We start from the raw sequence: 17,226 nt of genomic DNA on the forward strand, positions 1-17,226 counted from the left end.
CGCCACTTTTGCACCCGATCACCTTGTGCATGAAAACTTCCACACCGGAGGCCAGATGCCACTGCCCAGACTGGAAATCACAGCTATCTTCCTTGTCCACTGCTCAAAGGGAAGAAATCAATGGCTCCGCCACTGAAAGTGTATTTTCAGCCCTTGATCTCTTGTTAAAAACCAGTCATGATTATGCACGGCATGCTTATGACTTGCCCTAAAATAATGTACGTATTTTGTGGGTTTCTTTACCACAAGTAGAATTGCTAAGTGTTATTCAGGATAATGCTGATTAAATTGCTTGACTGCTAGAACAAGTAACACTTGCTAGTAAGTATCTATTGGCAGTTCTATGCATGTCTGTTGTGAAATAAAAATAAGCACACCAATATTCAAAGGGAAGAGGTATTTGAATGTAAGGGTTAGTGCATTATTCAACTGTTTTATTCTTGTGCGGTCCAGGGGGTAACTGAGGCTATTTCTTCCCTAAAATGGAAGACTGTAGTATCTGCAAGAATACAAAACTGAGAAAAATGGTAGATGCTCCCTTGTCTTACTACTGATTTTGCTGATACTGCAAATGGGGCCCCTAAATACTCATGGAAAGCATTGAAGAATTATTCTGAAACTGAAGTAACTTGTGTATTTTGTGTTTCACGAGCCCAGTAGGTGGCATATCTGAATTTCTAAAAACTTTGCAGATACTGCAGTTTTCCAGTTAAGGGCAGATCTGGGAAATCATACTGGACAATTCTGGGGCTTCCCCGAAAAGACCAGGTACCAAAAGGCATTCCACAAAACGGAATGACATCAGGTGGGTAATCCTTGCCCCACCTTAAAGAGACCTCTCTCTCTCTCTCTCTCTCTCTCTCTCTCTCTCTCTCTCTCTCTCTCTCTCTCTCTCATGAAGACGTGTCGCATTGCAAATCCAAATAATGTAAACGCTCATTTCTGCTGAGGAGGTAAAATTCAAACCGTACAGTTGTAATGGTTTCGCATTTTATTATTTGCATCAGAAATACTGAATTAACTACAACATGCGTTCTAATACATAGCAAATAACCTAATTTGACAAGAAATACGTTTCAGTAGTACTGAGAGCAATATTTATAGCAAACATAATAAATTATTTTAAAATTATAGGGCAATTTCTAAGAATTCGCTTTATTTGTTATTCTATGCTGTTCTGATGACCTAAGAGAACCTAGTCTTGGAGCCATATTAAATATATGAAAATGGCTGATCACTTTGAAGCTCCAAATATGAGAAATGTCATGGTTCCATTCCTGCCAGGTGGAGAGGCACTACAGTCCAGGAGAGAAATTGTACTCGACGTCGTACTGGTGCATCATGGGAGTTTTCTGAGGCTGGAAAGGAAAAAAGGCAAAATTGATCTCTGATTATAATTTGGTTGGCATGGCATTGTTTTTCGACTAGTGTGAATAAGGATGGGGGCACCTCTGTGATCAGTTAGCGTCTTGAAAACCAGAATCGAAGAGAATTTCATTCAATGCAGGACCGTCCAACACCATGCCCGTGGGCCTAAAGTGGCCCGCTAGAGAAAAATAAGTATAAGTATATTTCTCTTTTTTTTTTTACATAAAAACTAGATTTACCGCTTATCCTGAATAAAAGAAATATTCTCTGCAAAATCAATAACTACAAAGAAAAGTTTCATTTGCGTCTGTTGTGTTACATCATATATATATATATATATATATATATATATATATATATATATATATATATATATATATATATATATATATATATATATATATATATGACTATTTATCACATCACCGTGATTCATATACAATCAGAAAAACTCCAATATTTCACTCTAGGAAATAATATATTTTCATATATGTTACCGAAGACGTTTTAGTTGATAATAAGTCCACCGTCCCGTGGGCCGATTTCGTTAGTGTTCACTGTAGTCCTGATTCCTCGTCCGTCGCTGGTTCGACCCCACGGGACGGTGGACTTATTATCAACTAAAATCATCAGGGTAACATATATGAAATTATTTCATAAAAAATAAAAAGAAACAGTTGTAGCTTTCTGATTATATATATATATATATTATATATATATATAATATATATATATATTAATATAGTTATGTGTGTTGTGTGTGTGTTTTTGTGTGTGTGTATAAAATGTATGTATATAAATATATATATATATATATATATATATAAAAATATATAAAATGTATATATATATACCTTGGACAGGCCTGATTTAATGAAACCAGTAAACAGTTTAATGCCTTCAGTGCACCGCAAATGATTCACTGTAGATGTTACTAATGGGTGTTTACAAAAACCTTTCGAATCGTTAACTGCAACCTTTAACCTTTGCTTTACTTCCATTCCTTACTTCAGTCTCGCTGTCCAACCTCTCTAACTATTACTTTTTAGTGCAACTGCCAAGTTTTCTCCCAGTTCCACCTTTATCTTCTGATCTTTATATCTTCTTGTCCAACCACTCTAACTTCCTATTTACAAGACTGATGCTCTGAATGGCCGAAAGTGCCCCATTCCTTGGCTTGGCAGCCTAGATTATTATTATTATTATTATTATTAAATTATTATTATTATTATTATTATTATTATTATTATTTCAGTATATGAAACCTATTCATAAAATTTCATGAAATCTAATCTTTTAATGAAGAGGCTGGTGGAATGGTCAACCTGATGCAATAATCCGTTCCAGGATTCTGGAGCAAGGGAAGCAACAAGGGAGCTTCCTGGAACGTTGATTATAGTGGGGAAGGACGTCACTATGTAGAGTATTCTAAATCTGATCATGTGAAGAAAGATTGTGCTTATTAGTTTTCTGTAAAAGAAAACCATGGTGCTGGCTTTGTCTGTCCGTCCGCACTGAATTCTGTCCGCCCTCAGATCTTAAAAACCACTGAGGCTAGGGGGCTGCAAAATGGTATATTGATCATCAACCCTCCAACCATCAAACATACCAAATTGCAGCCCTCTAACCTCAGTAGTTTTTATTTATCTAAGGTTAAAGTTAGCCAAGATCTTGCTTTTGGCAACGATATAGGATAGGCCTCCACCGGCCTAGGTTAAAGTTCCATGGGCCGTGGCTCATACAGCATTATACCGAGACCATCGAAAGATAGATCTATTTTCGGTGGCCTTGATTATACGCTGTAGCGGCTGTACAGAAAACTCGATTGCGCCGAAGAAACTTCGGCGCATTTTTTACTTGCTTTTATGTTGAGCTAGCTTCAGATTATCACGGTCTGCTTAGCTTTTTGTGCTCATTTTACTTATTTATGTATTATTTTGTTTGTAATATACGTGTTACGTTGGGCTCATAAAAGTTCTCGTCTACAGATACGTTCACCAGAAACTTATTTGTCATGAGATGGGGCCAAATCCTCCTTGCATATGGAATTGATCATAGAATGTAACGCAAAGCAAACTTTCTTTTTTTGGCCATCGTTCAGATTGGACCCTTTGTTTTCAAAACAGAAACACGTTTCGCGTCTGGTAATTATGGCCAGCTGATGATCGCACAGCATTTTCCCGAGAAGTAACCGAGTACCGGGACCTTTCCCTGAAAAAAGCGGGACGCCATATCTTAAAAACTAACCATAGAATTTTCGTGAAAATAATCTCATTCTGTTTCCCACATCCAAATTACAATCTAGTTACTATTCCAACCAAACCTAACCCAACCTAACCTAACCTAACCGTAGGGGCATGACAAAAAACCGACGCTGGTGCCGTACTAGCATACATCTCAGGAATTTGCGATCGGGCATAATTACGCAGTCACAGTCAATAACGAGGCTTACTTACTGTCCTCTGGGCATCAGTGCACTCCACGACGGTCAGGTTCTCTTGCACGCATTTGTCCATCCGGAAGAGGCACTCGTTGATGTAGATCTTGCTGTTGCTGGCGCAGACGATCTGTAGGTCGCTCATCTTGTTGCAGGGCTGACACTCCTCACGATGAAGGATCAGGGGGGGAGGGGCGCTTTCGTCAATCTCTGAGGGAAAGAGGAGGAAGAAAGACGTTGTGTCGGCATTATCTCTCTCTCTCTCTCTCTCTCTCTCTCTGTCTGTCTCTCACTTTCTTTCTCTCTGTCTGTCTGTCTGTCTTTAGATTTCTCTCTCTCTCTCTCTCTCTCTCTCTCTCTCTCTCTCTCTCTCTCATTCATACATAACTAACGATTTATTTTAGGAATAACTGAGGGAGAAATTGCATTTAATGTATTCATGTTTTTTTTTATTTAACTCAGAACTTTACTACGACAGAGGGGACTGGGAAAGAATACAATTTGCATTTAACATATTCATGCTTTTTTTGTTAATTTAACTCAAAACTTTACGACAGAAAGGACTGGAAAAAGTATAGGTAAGTTTTAGAAAGTAATGTTTCTCAGTTATACAAGTTCAAAGCTCTGAACTAATGCTTGATTTTCTATTGAAAAGAAGAGAGAGAGAGAGAGAGAGAGAGAGAGAGAGAGAGAGAGAGATTAAGGCTGGTATCTTAAAGCAAGTCATCTATGTCTGCATGAACTTTAGAGAGAGAGAGAGAGAGAGAGAGAGAGAGAGAGAGAGAGAGAGAGAGAGGTGTGGGGAGGTTCTATACTGACTAAATTCCTGTGGAATGTTGGAATCCTCTAGACCCGGAATGGGCCTCTCAGGAGCTCCTGCGACGATTCCTACGAGTCCAAGGATTGCACATCCAACCAGTACGACCTTAGAAGCCATGGCGCTGGGTGACATCGCCGTTTCCCCGTTGAATCTGCACAAGAGAGAGAGAAAATCACACGAAGACGCGAGCTAGGAGTAACAGTACAGTAGTAGTAGTCGTAGGCGGGATTTACCTTTGAAACGGCTCTATCAGCCAGAGATCGTCACACGTGGATTTCCCTTAAATGTATAAGCAGGTTTTGACTCATGGTAAACTTTGAGAAGTAAAAATCCACATATGGTTATGAGCAAGTTAGTTACTGGTTGAGGTCTTAATGAAAAACTCTATATACCTCTTTAATCATTTCTTTTGATCTGAGTGAAAAAAAATTTTTTTTATTCATTTCTTTTGATCTAAGTGAAAAAAAAAACAGGTCTTTTCATTCATTTATTTTGATCTAGACGAAAAAACCTTCATTTCATTTCATTCATTTCTTTTGATATAAGTGAAAACACCTTCATATCTCTTTATTCATTCCTTTTGATTTAAATGGAAAAATTTTCATCTCTCTTTATTCATTCCTTTTGATCTAAGTAAAATAATTTTTTCATTCATTCCTTTTGATCTAAGTGAAAACATTTTTTTCATTCATTCCTTCTGACCTAAGTGAAATTTTTTTCATTCATTCCTTTTGATCTAAGTGAAAAAATGTTTTCATTCATTCCTTTTGATCTAAGTGAAATTTTTTTTTCGTTCATTCCTTTTGATCTAAGTGAAAATTTTTTTCATTCATTCCTTTTGAGCTAAATAAAAAAATTTTGTTCATTCATTCCTTTTGATCTAAGTGAAAAAAAAACTTCATATCTCTTTATTCATTCCTTTTGGTCTAAGTGAAAAACCATTTCCTTTCATTCATCCCTTTTGATCTAAGTGGAAAAAAACTTACTTTTCATTCATGTCTTTTGATCTGAGTGAAAAAATTCTTTTCATTCATTTCTTCTGACCTAAGTGAAAAAAAAACCTTCATTTCTTTTTATTCAGTTATAAGCAGCTCTTTTGTCAACTTTCCTGTCCGGCTAACCTTGGTGTCAATTATGATCTTTTGACGTCAAACACAAAGAAATTCTGCACAGTGAAGAAGTCCAGGTCTCGTCTGTTTGTTAATTTGTGGAACAAGTGAATGTCATTCTCAGTTATATCGCAATCACCTCCAGGTATAATTATTGTCAGTTCAGGTTTTCTTGTAACCGAACTGTTTTTTAATTTCCCATTTACTGATTGTTGTTGGATGCTTTTGGCAAGTTTCTTTTCAGAAAAGACTATTAAATGAAAGGAAGTGAATGGATGAAATTTATGCAATGTACAAGAGTATGTGGGTAAATTTCCTCTTTGTGTACACACACACACACACACACACGCACACACACACACACACACACATATATATATATATATATATATATATATGTATATATATGCATATATATATATATATGTATGTATGTATGTATATATATACACATATATAAATATATATATACATATGTGTGTGTATAAATATATATAGAATGACATAAAAATAAAGATAAACAGTAAGAAAACTGTACTGATTGGCTAGATCTAAAAGTATTAAAACAGCTATAATTGACAACACTTTAAAATACATTATAATATAAAGTAAAGTAAAAAAAAAACATAAAAACCCAAGTTAACTTAGTTTTTTATGTTTATGTTCCGTTTTTGTTTTATATCATGATGCATTTTAAAGTGTTGTGAATTATAGCTGTTTCAATACTTTTACACCTAGTCTATATATATATATATATATATATATATATATATATATATATATATATATATATATATATATATATATATATATATATATATATATATATATATATATATATATATATATCATATGAACACTGAACATTCGTGTTCATGCTCATCGTTAACAACCAGTGCGTGTTCGTCATGTGCAGTAATGAATATTCTCTCTCCTTGTTCCAAATTTTTTTTGCAAGCCATTATTCTTTGTCTAACGAACATTGTTTTGGATGAAGTCAATAGTCGAGGAAGAAAAAAGGGTTTCGTTAATGAAGATCGTCGTGAAGCCAAAATTAGACTTACAACGTCTTATCGTAATGAACATGTTGTGACGATATCCATATTAGAAATGCACATACCCCCAGATAAAGTTTTCCATTACCGAGAGAACCCCTTTGTTCGGCTCACCTTTTCTGCGTTCGGATGCGCAATTGACCCAGAGGGTTCTTTCCGAATCAATGGCCTTTTGAAAACTGCCAGTGTGGGTTAGGGGAGAATGACTATGACTTTTGAGAGAAATTGTATGTGAAATGTACGGTGATTATTCTTGCTCATCGTCTTTGTTTAAGAATATAGTGACGCATACATGATTATCATGCAATTAGAACGTAGGGATCTTGAACGAAAGGTTCTGGAAAATGTGCTTTACTAAGACTCACAGAAGAAGAAAAATGTACGGCTCATGATATGGTAACAGAGCAAGTTTGTTGATTGAAATGGTAAATGGATATAGCCTGGTCCTCTCTCTCTCTCTCTCTCTCTCTCTCTCTCTCTCTCTCTCTCTCTCTCTCTCTCTCTCTCAGAAGAATGGTATAAGTAATAAAAGCAATAACTCTCTCTCTCTCTCTCTCTCTCTCTCTCTCTCTCTCTCTCTCTCTCTCTTTCTCATAGATAGAAAAACGGAAGAACGGTAGAAATAGTGAAAGCAATAACTCTCTTTCTCTCTCTCTCTCTCTCTCTCTGATATGTTTATATCATAACGCACAGTATTAAGAAAATGGAAGACAACGCTTTATACAGAACGAAACTGCCGGAAAATTTCCGAATCTTCAGATGCCTAAAGTATCGTCAGGATGTATATTATCAGTTGAAGGTACTCGGGGAATCTGGGCCATTTAGCTAATTGCCTGGAAGCTGTTCTGGCTTGCAAGGAATGATTTAATGTCAGTTTGTGAGATGAAAAGTCATTAGGGGACATGACTTCTGGATCTCATGTTAATGCGTGATCAAACCCTTTGACTTTTGAATACTCATTAATATTTTTATTATCATTATTATTATTTCGGTAGATGAAACCTATTCACAAGGAACAAGCACACCAAAGGGGCCACTGACTTGAAATTCAAGCTTCCAAAGAATGTTGGTTTCAACCTCCCACCGCAGCAGACCCCACACTGCAGCAGTAACTGATCACGATACAGAGCCAGTGATTTTTCAGCGCCTTGGGGGAGGCGTGAACTCGCGCCATCTGAGCGGCATGTCACGACACTAGCGACCATACTAGCGGACCAGCACAGTTGAAGAAACATCAGTAGGTCTTAAGATCTGAGGGCGGACAGAATAAAGTGCGGACGGACAGACAAAGCCGGCACATTAGTTTTCTTTTACACAAAACTAAAAAGGGGAGTTGGAGTGGTTGGACATGAAGCTAAAGAGATCCAGAAAATAAAGAAGATGAAATCCAAGGAACTAAAGATGGAACTGGTTGATAACCCCACAGTTGCACTAAGAATTGATAGTTAGAGAGGCTGAACAGCAAGATTGAAGAGGGAAAGCGGGAGTGGAGGTCAAGTAAATGGCTAAAAAGTAGCTGCAGCTAAGAGCTGGAGGGACGCAGCAAAGCCCCTTTAGTAACGCCTACAGTGCACCACGTGAGGTGCACTGACGGCACTACCTCCCTTACTCGGATGGGTCAAGACATGAGCTGCTGAATTTCATTAGGGCCCTTTACTCTTTGGCAAAGAAGTATCAGGTTATTGTATTATTTCAGTGTATTACGCGGTATTCATTTTACCTTAATTGTTTGCAAACCTCTATTGAAATTACTATACATATAAGTTTCTGAAGTATGATCCGCTGAAACTCGTCGAAAGGCCGCTCTGCTCGACGAAGAATTCTCCTTGGTAAAATCGACTTGGGCATCAATTGCGCACACACACAATTCCTTAAAAAGTCAAGTCGAAGTTTCAGCTTGCGAGCTTATTCAGTGTAATTTTTAAGCATAATGGAAACCACGCGCAACTTCTACACCTTTTCTGTGAATTTTCTGAGCCTCGTTCTACTCGTGACGTCTTTCTGCGATGCCCTTACCAAAGCTCACAAGCTGAAACTTCGACTTAACTTTTTACGGAATTGTATGTGTGCGCAAGTGATGCCCAAGTCGATTTTACCAAGGAGAATTCTTCGTCGAGCAGAGCGGCCTTTCGACGAGTTTCAACGGATCATATTTCAGAAACACATCGAGTTCACGAAAGTGGAAGTAGAAGATGATTTTAGTACCCTTAGAAGCAGACGGTATGGCTTTAATCAGACTGTTCCTTGGGAGTGGAAGAATCGGATGCTGGATCATTGCTATGATATACAGTATATACAGTATATGTATATATATATATATATATATATATATATATATATATATATATATATATATATATATATATATATATATATATACACACATATATATTTATATGTATACACACACATATATATATAAATATATATAAAGTCATTATTTTGTAAAACTTCTCAGGTTTTCTTTCTGTTCTAAATTTTTCAACGAACATTAGCACATACTTGCAATGTATCCGTATATGAGGAAAATTACTTATTGCTTTTACCACTTCAACCGTCCTTCTATCTGTGTGAGAGAGAGAGAGAGAGAGAGAGAGAGAGAGAGAGAGAGAGAGAGGACCAGGAAGTATATCCGTCTACCATTTCAATTAACACACTTGCTTTGTTGCCATATTATGAGCCGTAATTTTTTCTTCTTCTTCTTCGGGTCATAATAACAAAGCAGGCAACACACTCACTTCTCGCTGCGTATTATAACAGGAGGAATTAATTAATTATTTATTCGGTTTTAAGGGGTTTCGCCGCTGCCGTCTGGTATCACGCACGTGTGGTGCTTATGTAGGCGTCTCTTTGTTTATTTTGTTTGTTTGTTGTTGTTTATAGGTGAGCTGTCCTTGTAAATCTTCCTCCCAAGACCAAGAGCCCGTGCTGGCTGGCATAAGGCCAGTTTGACCTAAAAGAAGAATATAATTTCATCTTATCCCATTTTGTAACGTTTGTTAGTGGAGGTTCCAATATTATTGCTCATCCATGATGGGGGATAGCGAACATTTTGTCGTCTTTTAAATGCATTTTTAGTTTTTTGTAAAAAAAAACTATTGTGCCGGCTTTGTCTGTCCGTCTGCACTTTTTTCTATCCGCACTTTTTTCTGTCCGCACTTTTTCTATCCGCACTTTTTTCTGTCCGCCCTCAGATCTTAAAATCTACTGAGGCTAGAGGGCTGCAAATTGGTATGTTGATCACCCACCCTCCAATCATCAAACATACCAAATTGTAGCCCTCTAGCCTCAGTAGCTTTTATTTTATTTAAGGTTAAAGTTAGCCATAATCGCGCATCTGGCAACGATGTAGGACAGGCCACCACCGGGCCGTGGTTAAAGACTCATGGGCCGCGGCTCATACAGCATTATACCGAGACCACCGAAAGATAGGTCTGTTTTCGGTGGCTTTGATTATACGCAGTACAGAAAACTCGATTGCGCCGAAGATACTTCGGCGCATTTTTTACTTGTTTCATTGCACAATCACATATTCTGATGTATATACCGATCTGTTTATTGATAAACGTATTTGTCACTCGACATTTGCGCACACAAACACACATACATAAACACGCACACACAACAAACGACTGCCGTCAAAGACAGCGAACGAAGGCATAGAGAAGTGACTGAGGGCAAGGTGAAATGGCGGCGTTGAGAGGTGCTAATTTTAGACCTTTCTGAAGACTGTCGATCTGTCAGAGAGACTTCGAAATGTAGACCCGTGCGAAAACGCCCCTCAAATTGACGCGTGCATTCCCTAGGCCTAACCGGTCGTGAGTTGGAGGGCATTTGCATGGGTCTGATTCTGCTGTGTCAGTTGCCGTCTGCCTGTCTGCAATCTGTATTTTTTATTGTTATCATTTTTAATTTGTGTCTATTATTTCCCATATAATTGCTGTCATTACCATTATTATGAATTCTATTTTTTCTACTTCTTCAGCAACTGTGTGGATAATGCCGATAATCATTTTTGTCATGTTACCTTATGTGTCTAGATTGTGTGGATTTTATTTGTATCTTCCATGTATATGGCCCTGAGCCGCAAGAAAGATTATTATTATTATTATTATTATTATTATTATTATTATTATTATTATTATTATTATTATTATTATTATTTGGTTTTCGTAGCTTTTTCTTCCTTGTCCCAGTTCCTCATTGGGCGGGTTGGTATCGTTCTCGGCTAGCACTCTGCTGGTCCCGCGTTCGATTCTCCGACCGGCCAATGAAGAATTAGAGGAATTTATTTCTGGTGATAGAAATTTATTGCTCGCTGTAATGTGGTTCGCATTCCACAATAAGCTGTAGGTCTCGTCGCTAGGTAACCAGTTGGTTCTTAGCCACGTAAAATAAGTCTAATCCTTGGGGCCAGCCCTCTCTAGGAGAGCTGTTAATCAGCTCCTCAGCGGTCTGGTTAAACTAAGGTATACTTAATTTTCCTTCCTTGTCCCTTTCGTCACGAATTTTCTATTTATAGCTCTCTCTCTCTCTCTCTCTCTCTCTCTCTCTCTCCTTTCACGTTCCAGTTATTGTGGCCTTACATTCATCCCAAGACAGTTATTTCCTTTCCGTCCTGTTTCCTCAACACGTCAAGTTCCTCGTTAAATGAGTCGGTAGAGTTCTCAGCTAGCACTCTGCTAGGCCAGAGTTCGAGTCTCCGGCTAGCCAACGAAGAATTAGAGGAATTCATTTCTGGTGACAGAAATTCATTTCTCGCTGTAATGTGGTTCTTAGCCACGTAAAAGAAGTCTAATCCTTGGGGCCAGCCCTCTCTAGGAGAGCTGTTAATCAGCTCTTCAGTGGTCTGGTTAAACTAAGATATGCTGTACTTCCTTTCTCAAGACGTTTATTTGTCACTTTCCTCCATCACTCAGGACTTCCGGGGTAAACTAGGATTCCTGCTGCTTTCCCTAGTCGCGTCGCCTACCTGATGACCTCCTCCTGGTTCCCCATGACACAAAATTCAGATTTCCAGCGAGAGGGAAAACCCACCACTTGTTATACGTATTGGTTTTGTTCACACTACTTGGATCTTTCCTAGATAGTGACCCCTAGGGGGTTTAACCCGGTATGTACCCACCCTTGCGGTGTGTTGAGTACAAGTCCGTTGGGGATTTCCGTATAAACATAAACAAAAGACTGTAATTATCATAATTATCATATTGTGAATTTTCCCTCCGTGACTTGATTACCGGCCATCATAAATTCATGTGATTTTCTTTCCTAGCCAAAATTGTGACTTTTTTTTCCTGTGACTTTTATTACCGGCCACCGTTTTGGATGACAACCTCCCAGTAGTATAAGGGTGCTGGAAATTAATATTGCACCCGTGTTTTTCTATATTTATTCTTTTTCCAAATACCTTTAAGCTCCTCGCCGAAAGGGAGTGGAAGTGATTTGTGAAATAGCGGTTGTGCAAATTGATTGTTCCTCTGGGTGACAATACATTCTCCTAAGTCCTAGCCATAGCCTAAAGCAATGGTTCCCGACCTTTTTCATTACATCGCCCATTTACTGACTTTTTCATGTTTGTTTTACCCACATCATCAAAAGTAATTACAGTAGTATATATTCTATGAATCTATATTTTAGATTCATAGAATCTATAGTGCTGTAATAAAAAAAACAACAGAAAAAACAGCAATAAAGAACAAAGCAAACCTGTAATGAGGTTTCTACAGAGAGTACTGCAAAGATATGTTACTAAACTGCTGCAAGCAGCCACTGACTGAGGTTCAGCAGAATCAGCACTCACCAGCTCCGTCTGCCAGTCAGGCCAAGTTGCCAACTCATGTTTTTGTTCAATTTCTAAATTTTAAGATACAATTTATAAATCATATATATAGTAGCCTTCCATTACCCTTACAGATTATCCAAATTGCCCAGTTGTGGGAAATTACCCATAGGTTGGGAACCACTGCCCGAGAGAGACAATTTCTGTAAGATATTAGGTATAGTACAAGTTGCTGAAACTTGAAACTGGAAAGTTTAACTCTTTCTCGAAAAAGTAATGATCACAGCACGATTTGCCAGCAAAAGGTAATTCGGTCAGCGCGTTACTTTTCACCTTGACATCACGATGAGAGTAAACAAGTGAAAAATGCGCACTAGTTTCTTCGGTGCAATAGAGTTTTCTGTACAGTGTACTATATAATGCTGTATGAAACTTTCAGCGACGGACCATGAAACTCTCAGCTTAGGCCCATAAAACTCAGCCACGGTCCGGTGGTGGCCTTTTTTGTTGGTACCTATAATAGTGCCAGAAGTACGATTATGGCTAACTTTAACTTTAATTAAAATAAAAACTACTGAGGCTAGATGGCTGCAATTTGATATGTTTGATGATTGGAGGGTGGATGATCAACATACCAATTTGCAGCCCTCTAGCCTCAGTAGTTTTTAAGATCTGAGGGCGGACAGAAAAAGTGCGGACGAACAGACAAAGCCGCCACAATAGTTTTCTTTTACAGAAAACTAAATGAATACAAGAGTTAGAATGTGCGTTCTTCATGCAAACGGATCTTTCTGTTTGGTTAAATGAAATTCTAGGAAGTTTAGTTGCTAAAGCCTCGAGCTCACATTTGAGACATAGCCCTGATTTTATTGGCCTGCTGGTACAGTGGTTGGTGTCGTAGCATGCCACTCAGATGTCGCAGGTTCGTTTCTCCCCCAGGACGATGAAGAATCACTGGCTCTGTATCAATGATCAGTTACTGCTGCAGTGTGGGGTCTGCTGCAGTGGGAGGTTGACACCAACATTCTTTGGAAGCTTGAATTTCAAGTCAGTGGCTCCTTTGGTGTGCTTGTTCATTGTGAAATAATAATAACAATGATAATAATAATAATAAAATTCGGCGATGTGGTTATGTTGGTACCATGTATGGCTGGGATATTGTCTCTCTTTTTACGAATGTTCGTCTGCAATTTGTCCTGGATAATTTGACAATACTTAATGAAGGCGTTTTTGACCCTTCATTACCTATTGATAAATTTTGCAATCTTCTTATAGTGTCATTAAAGTTACTATATTTGAACTTGAAGGAAACTATTTTTTCAGCAAAAGGACAAAGTTTTTGTGGGCTCGTCCCATTTTCCAAAATTAGCTAATTTTTGCTTGGATTTTTTTGAGAGAGAGATTAGGTGTGGAAAAATTACTTGATGATCTTAGACCTTTTGCATGGTATGATACGTGGACGATATTTTTATTGTGTACAGATCTGATGAAGAACCTGGAAACCAATCTCTAAACCTAACTGGCAACATTTCCACTTCGAAAGTATCTGCTTTGCCTCGAAAACCTGGAAACCAATCTTTAAACCTTGCTGGAAACCTTTCTGCTTTACCTCGAGAACCTGGAAACTAATCTCCAGATCTTGCTGGAATCTTTTCCGCTTTGAAATTTTCTGCTTTACTTCGACAACCTGGAAACCAATCTCCAGACCTTGCTGGAAACCTTTCCACCTGGTAAGGTTTTGCTTTACCTCGAGAACCTGGAAACCAATCCCCAGACCTTGCTAGAAACCTTTCCACTTAGAAGAAAGTTTCTGCTTAACTTCGACAATCTGGAAACCAATCTCCAGACCTTGCTGGAAACCTTTTCACTTGGTAAGGTTCTGCTTTACCTCGAGTACCAGGAAATAAATCTCCAGAGCTTGCTGGAAACCTTTTCATTTGGTAAGGTTCTGCTTGAACTCGAGTACCAGGAAACCACCCTCCAGACCTTGCTGGAAGCTTTTCCGATTTGGAAGTTCCTGCTTTACTTCGAGTTGAAGTTTCTGCTTCACCCGGAGAACTTGGAAACCAATTTCCAGACCTTGCCGGAAACCTAACCTCTTAAGAAGTTTCTGTTTTACCCCCGAGAACCTGGAAACCAATCTCCAGACCTTGCTGGAAACCTTTTCACTTGGTAAGGTTCTGCTTTACCTCGAGTACCAGGAAACCACCCTCCAGACCTTGCTGGAAACTTTTCCGATTTGGAAGTTCCTGCTTTACCTCGAGTTGAAGTTTCTGCTTCACCCGGAGAACTTGGAAACCAATTTCCAGACCTTGCTGGAAACCTAACCTCTTAAGAAGTTTCTGCTTTACCCCCGAGAACCTGGAAACCAATCTCCAGACCTTGCTGGAAACTTTTCGTTTTGGGAGTCTCTGCCCCACCTCTTGAACCTGGAAATCGATCTTTAGAGCTAGCAGGAAACCTTTAAGCGTAGGAAGTTATTGTCGCTGAAGAATATACCTGAGAATGTCAAAAGTATACTCGAACACTTCGAGCCGAGAAAGCAAAGTTTGGTGTCGCACTGTCGCTACGCAGTCGTTTATTATTTTGTTCATTCATTCGACTTCCACTGACTGAACTGTAGGGTATTGTATCCTCCAGTTATATAGTTGGTAACAAGGGAAATGAACGTATGTTTTGTACATCTAAATCTACATTCGCATTCCCTACTTTCTGTTAATCCCAGCTCCCCTATCCCTTTTAGTATAAGTCACCTGAGGATTATTCTGAACAAGCGTGGTCCTATCATCCCTCCTTGTAATTTGAACATGATTGCTCTCGATTACAAACAATGCGTTTTGGGGCGGAATTGCTTTGTGCTTTCGACCGAATAAGCATTAGTCAGAGGGTGCGAGAATAAATGATATATATATATATATATATATATATATATATATATATATATATACATACATATATGCATGTATATACATAATATATGTATATATATGCATTTATATATATACATACATATATATACATTTATATATACATATACATATATTCTCTCTCTCTCTCTCTCTCTCTCTCTCTCTCTCTCTCTCTCTCTCTCTCTCTCTCTGTATTCCTCCTTTTAACGACAAAATAATAATAGCCGTAAAAACATTTTAACAAAGAAGGTGTTGGTAAAAAATACAAAGGCACGATTTTACATGACACATGTACAGAGGACGCGTGTGCCAGTGTTTATTCAATACTGGCTTTAACATATGTCTCACCCACCCAAATTCGTGCACACTCTTTTTATAAATTGAAGCCGATGACTTGTATGGTGAACCTGGGCATGGGACTGCCATCTGCCCGTATTTATTCAAGTAACAAAGTTCTAGTTAGTGTCGACCGCAATTCTAAAAGCTCGTTCGTATATAGAGGATCGTTCAGAAGGTCTGAAAAATGGATCTAGAGGTCTTGATTGATAGGGTGATTTAATTGCATTGTCTGTATGTTTTTCATTACGAGTCCGGGGATCCTGTGGCAGAAGGAAAATGGAGAAAGGTTGGTTTGACATACAATTCATCTATTTATATTCCATTTGCGAGATTTTTATTGATGCGTTGTTTATAAAGGGCATGGCGGCGGATTGATTCATTTGTTCACAAAGACTAATATCTCTGGGTCTTATTTATATCTATGTTTTTAAAAGTATTCATCCCGAAATGCTCAGTAACAGTGTACGTGGTTTAATACAAGATCTATTTACAGTATATTCTATTTACCAGGTTTTTATTGATGCGTTGTTTATCAAGAGCGTGGCGCTGGATTTACTGATTTGTTTACAAAGACTAATGTCTTTTTAGATCTTATTTATATTTGTTTCTTTCAAAGTATTCATCCCGAAACACTCAGCAACAGTGTACGTGTTTTGATACAAGATCATTCAGAAATGTTTTCTTGTACAACATACTCGGCGATTTCACTGCGCGCAAAGTTAGATTGGAGGAGAGAGTTTTCGGTCTTAACTGTCCTCTTCACTCTACGCAGAATTACAAACTCGCGCAAGTATTTCTGCTGATCTAATTACCGTTACTCCGGTGCAGAAAAGAATACTGAATGAATGTGGGTATAACAGGGTGACTCGAGCTACGAACATTTTGAGTATTTCTCGCCAGTATGCAGATGCACTCTTTCTGTCGTACACGCGCGCGCACACCATACGAACATTATATATATACATATATACATATCTATATATGTATATATGAATGAAATTTTATCACATCACCGTGATTCATATACACAAGCATTAAGCTACAAACGTCCTTTAATATCCAATTCGCTCTACCTCGGAAATAATATATTTTCATATATGTTACCGAAGGGGAATTTTTTAGTTGATAATAAGTTCGTCGAGCCCACGGGACGACGAACTTATTATCAACTAAAAAATTCCCCTTCGGTAACATATATGAAAATATATTATTTCCGAGGTAGAGCGAATTGGATATTAAAGGACGTTTGTAGCAATGTTTGTATATATATATATATATATATATATATATATATATATATATATATATATATATATATATATATATAAACCATATATATATATATATATAGTTTAACACAAGACCATCCTGTGTGTGGATTTTGTGTGTGTGTCTTTTGTGTGTAGACTG

General features: G+C 38.0%; 1 protein-coding gene across 1 annotated transcript in view; it reads right to left on the reverse strand.

The window, feature by feature from the left end:
* Positions 1 to 1,040: 1,040 nt before the first annotated feature.
* Positions 1,041 to 17,226, reverse strand: part of LOC136853246 (uncharacterized) — a 53,077-nt gene continuing 36,891 nt past the window's right edge. The window contains exons 2-4 of the mRNA XM_067128623.1: positions 4,625 to 4,776; positions 3,825 to 4,015; positions 1,041 to 1,358 (exon numbers count right to left, since the gene is read on the reverse strand). Of these exons, the coding sequence (XP_066984724.1) occupies positions 1,296 to 1,358; positions 3,825 to 4,015; positions 4,625 to 4,757 (387 nt within the window). The 5' untranslated portion in view covers positions 4,758 to 4,776 and the 3' untranslated portion in view covers positions 1,041 to 1,295. The remainder of the gene's footprint in view (positions 1,359 to 3,824; positions 4,016 to 4,624; positions 4,777 to 17,226) is intronic.

This window comes from Macrobrachium rosenbergii, chromosome 27, assembly GCF_040412425.1.
Source record: "Macrobrachium rosenbergii isolate ZJJX-2024 chromosome 27, ASM4041242v1, whole genome shotgun sequence".
Taxonomy (NCBI): Eukaryota; Metazoa; Arthropoda; class Malacostraca; order Decapoda; family Palaemonidae; genus Macrobrachium; species Macrobrachium rosenbergii.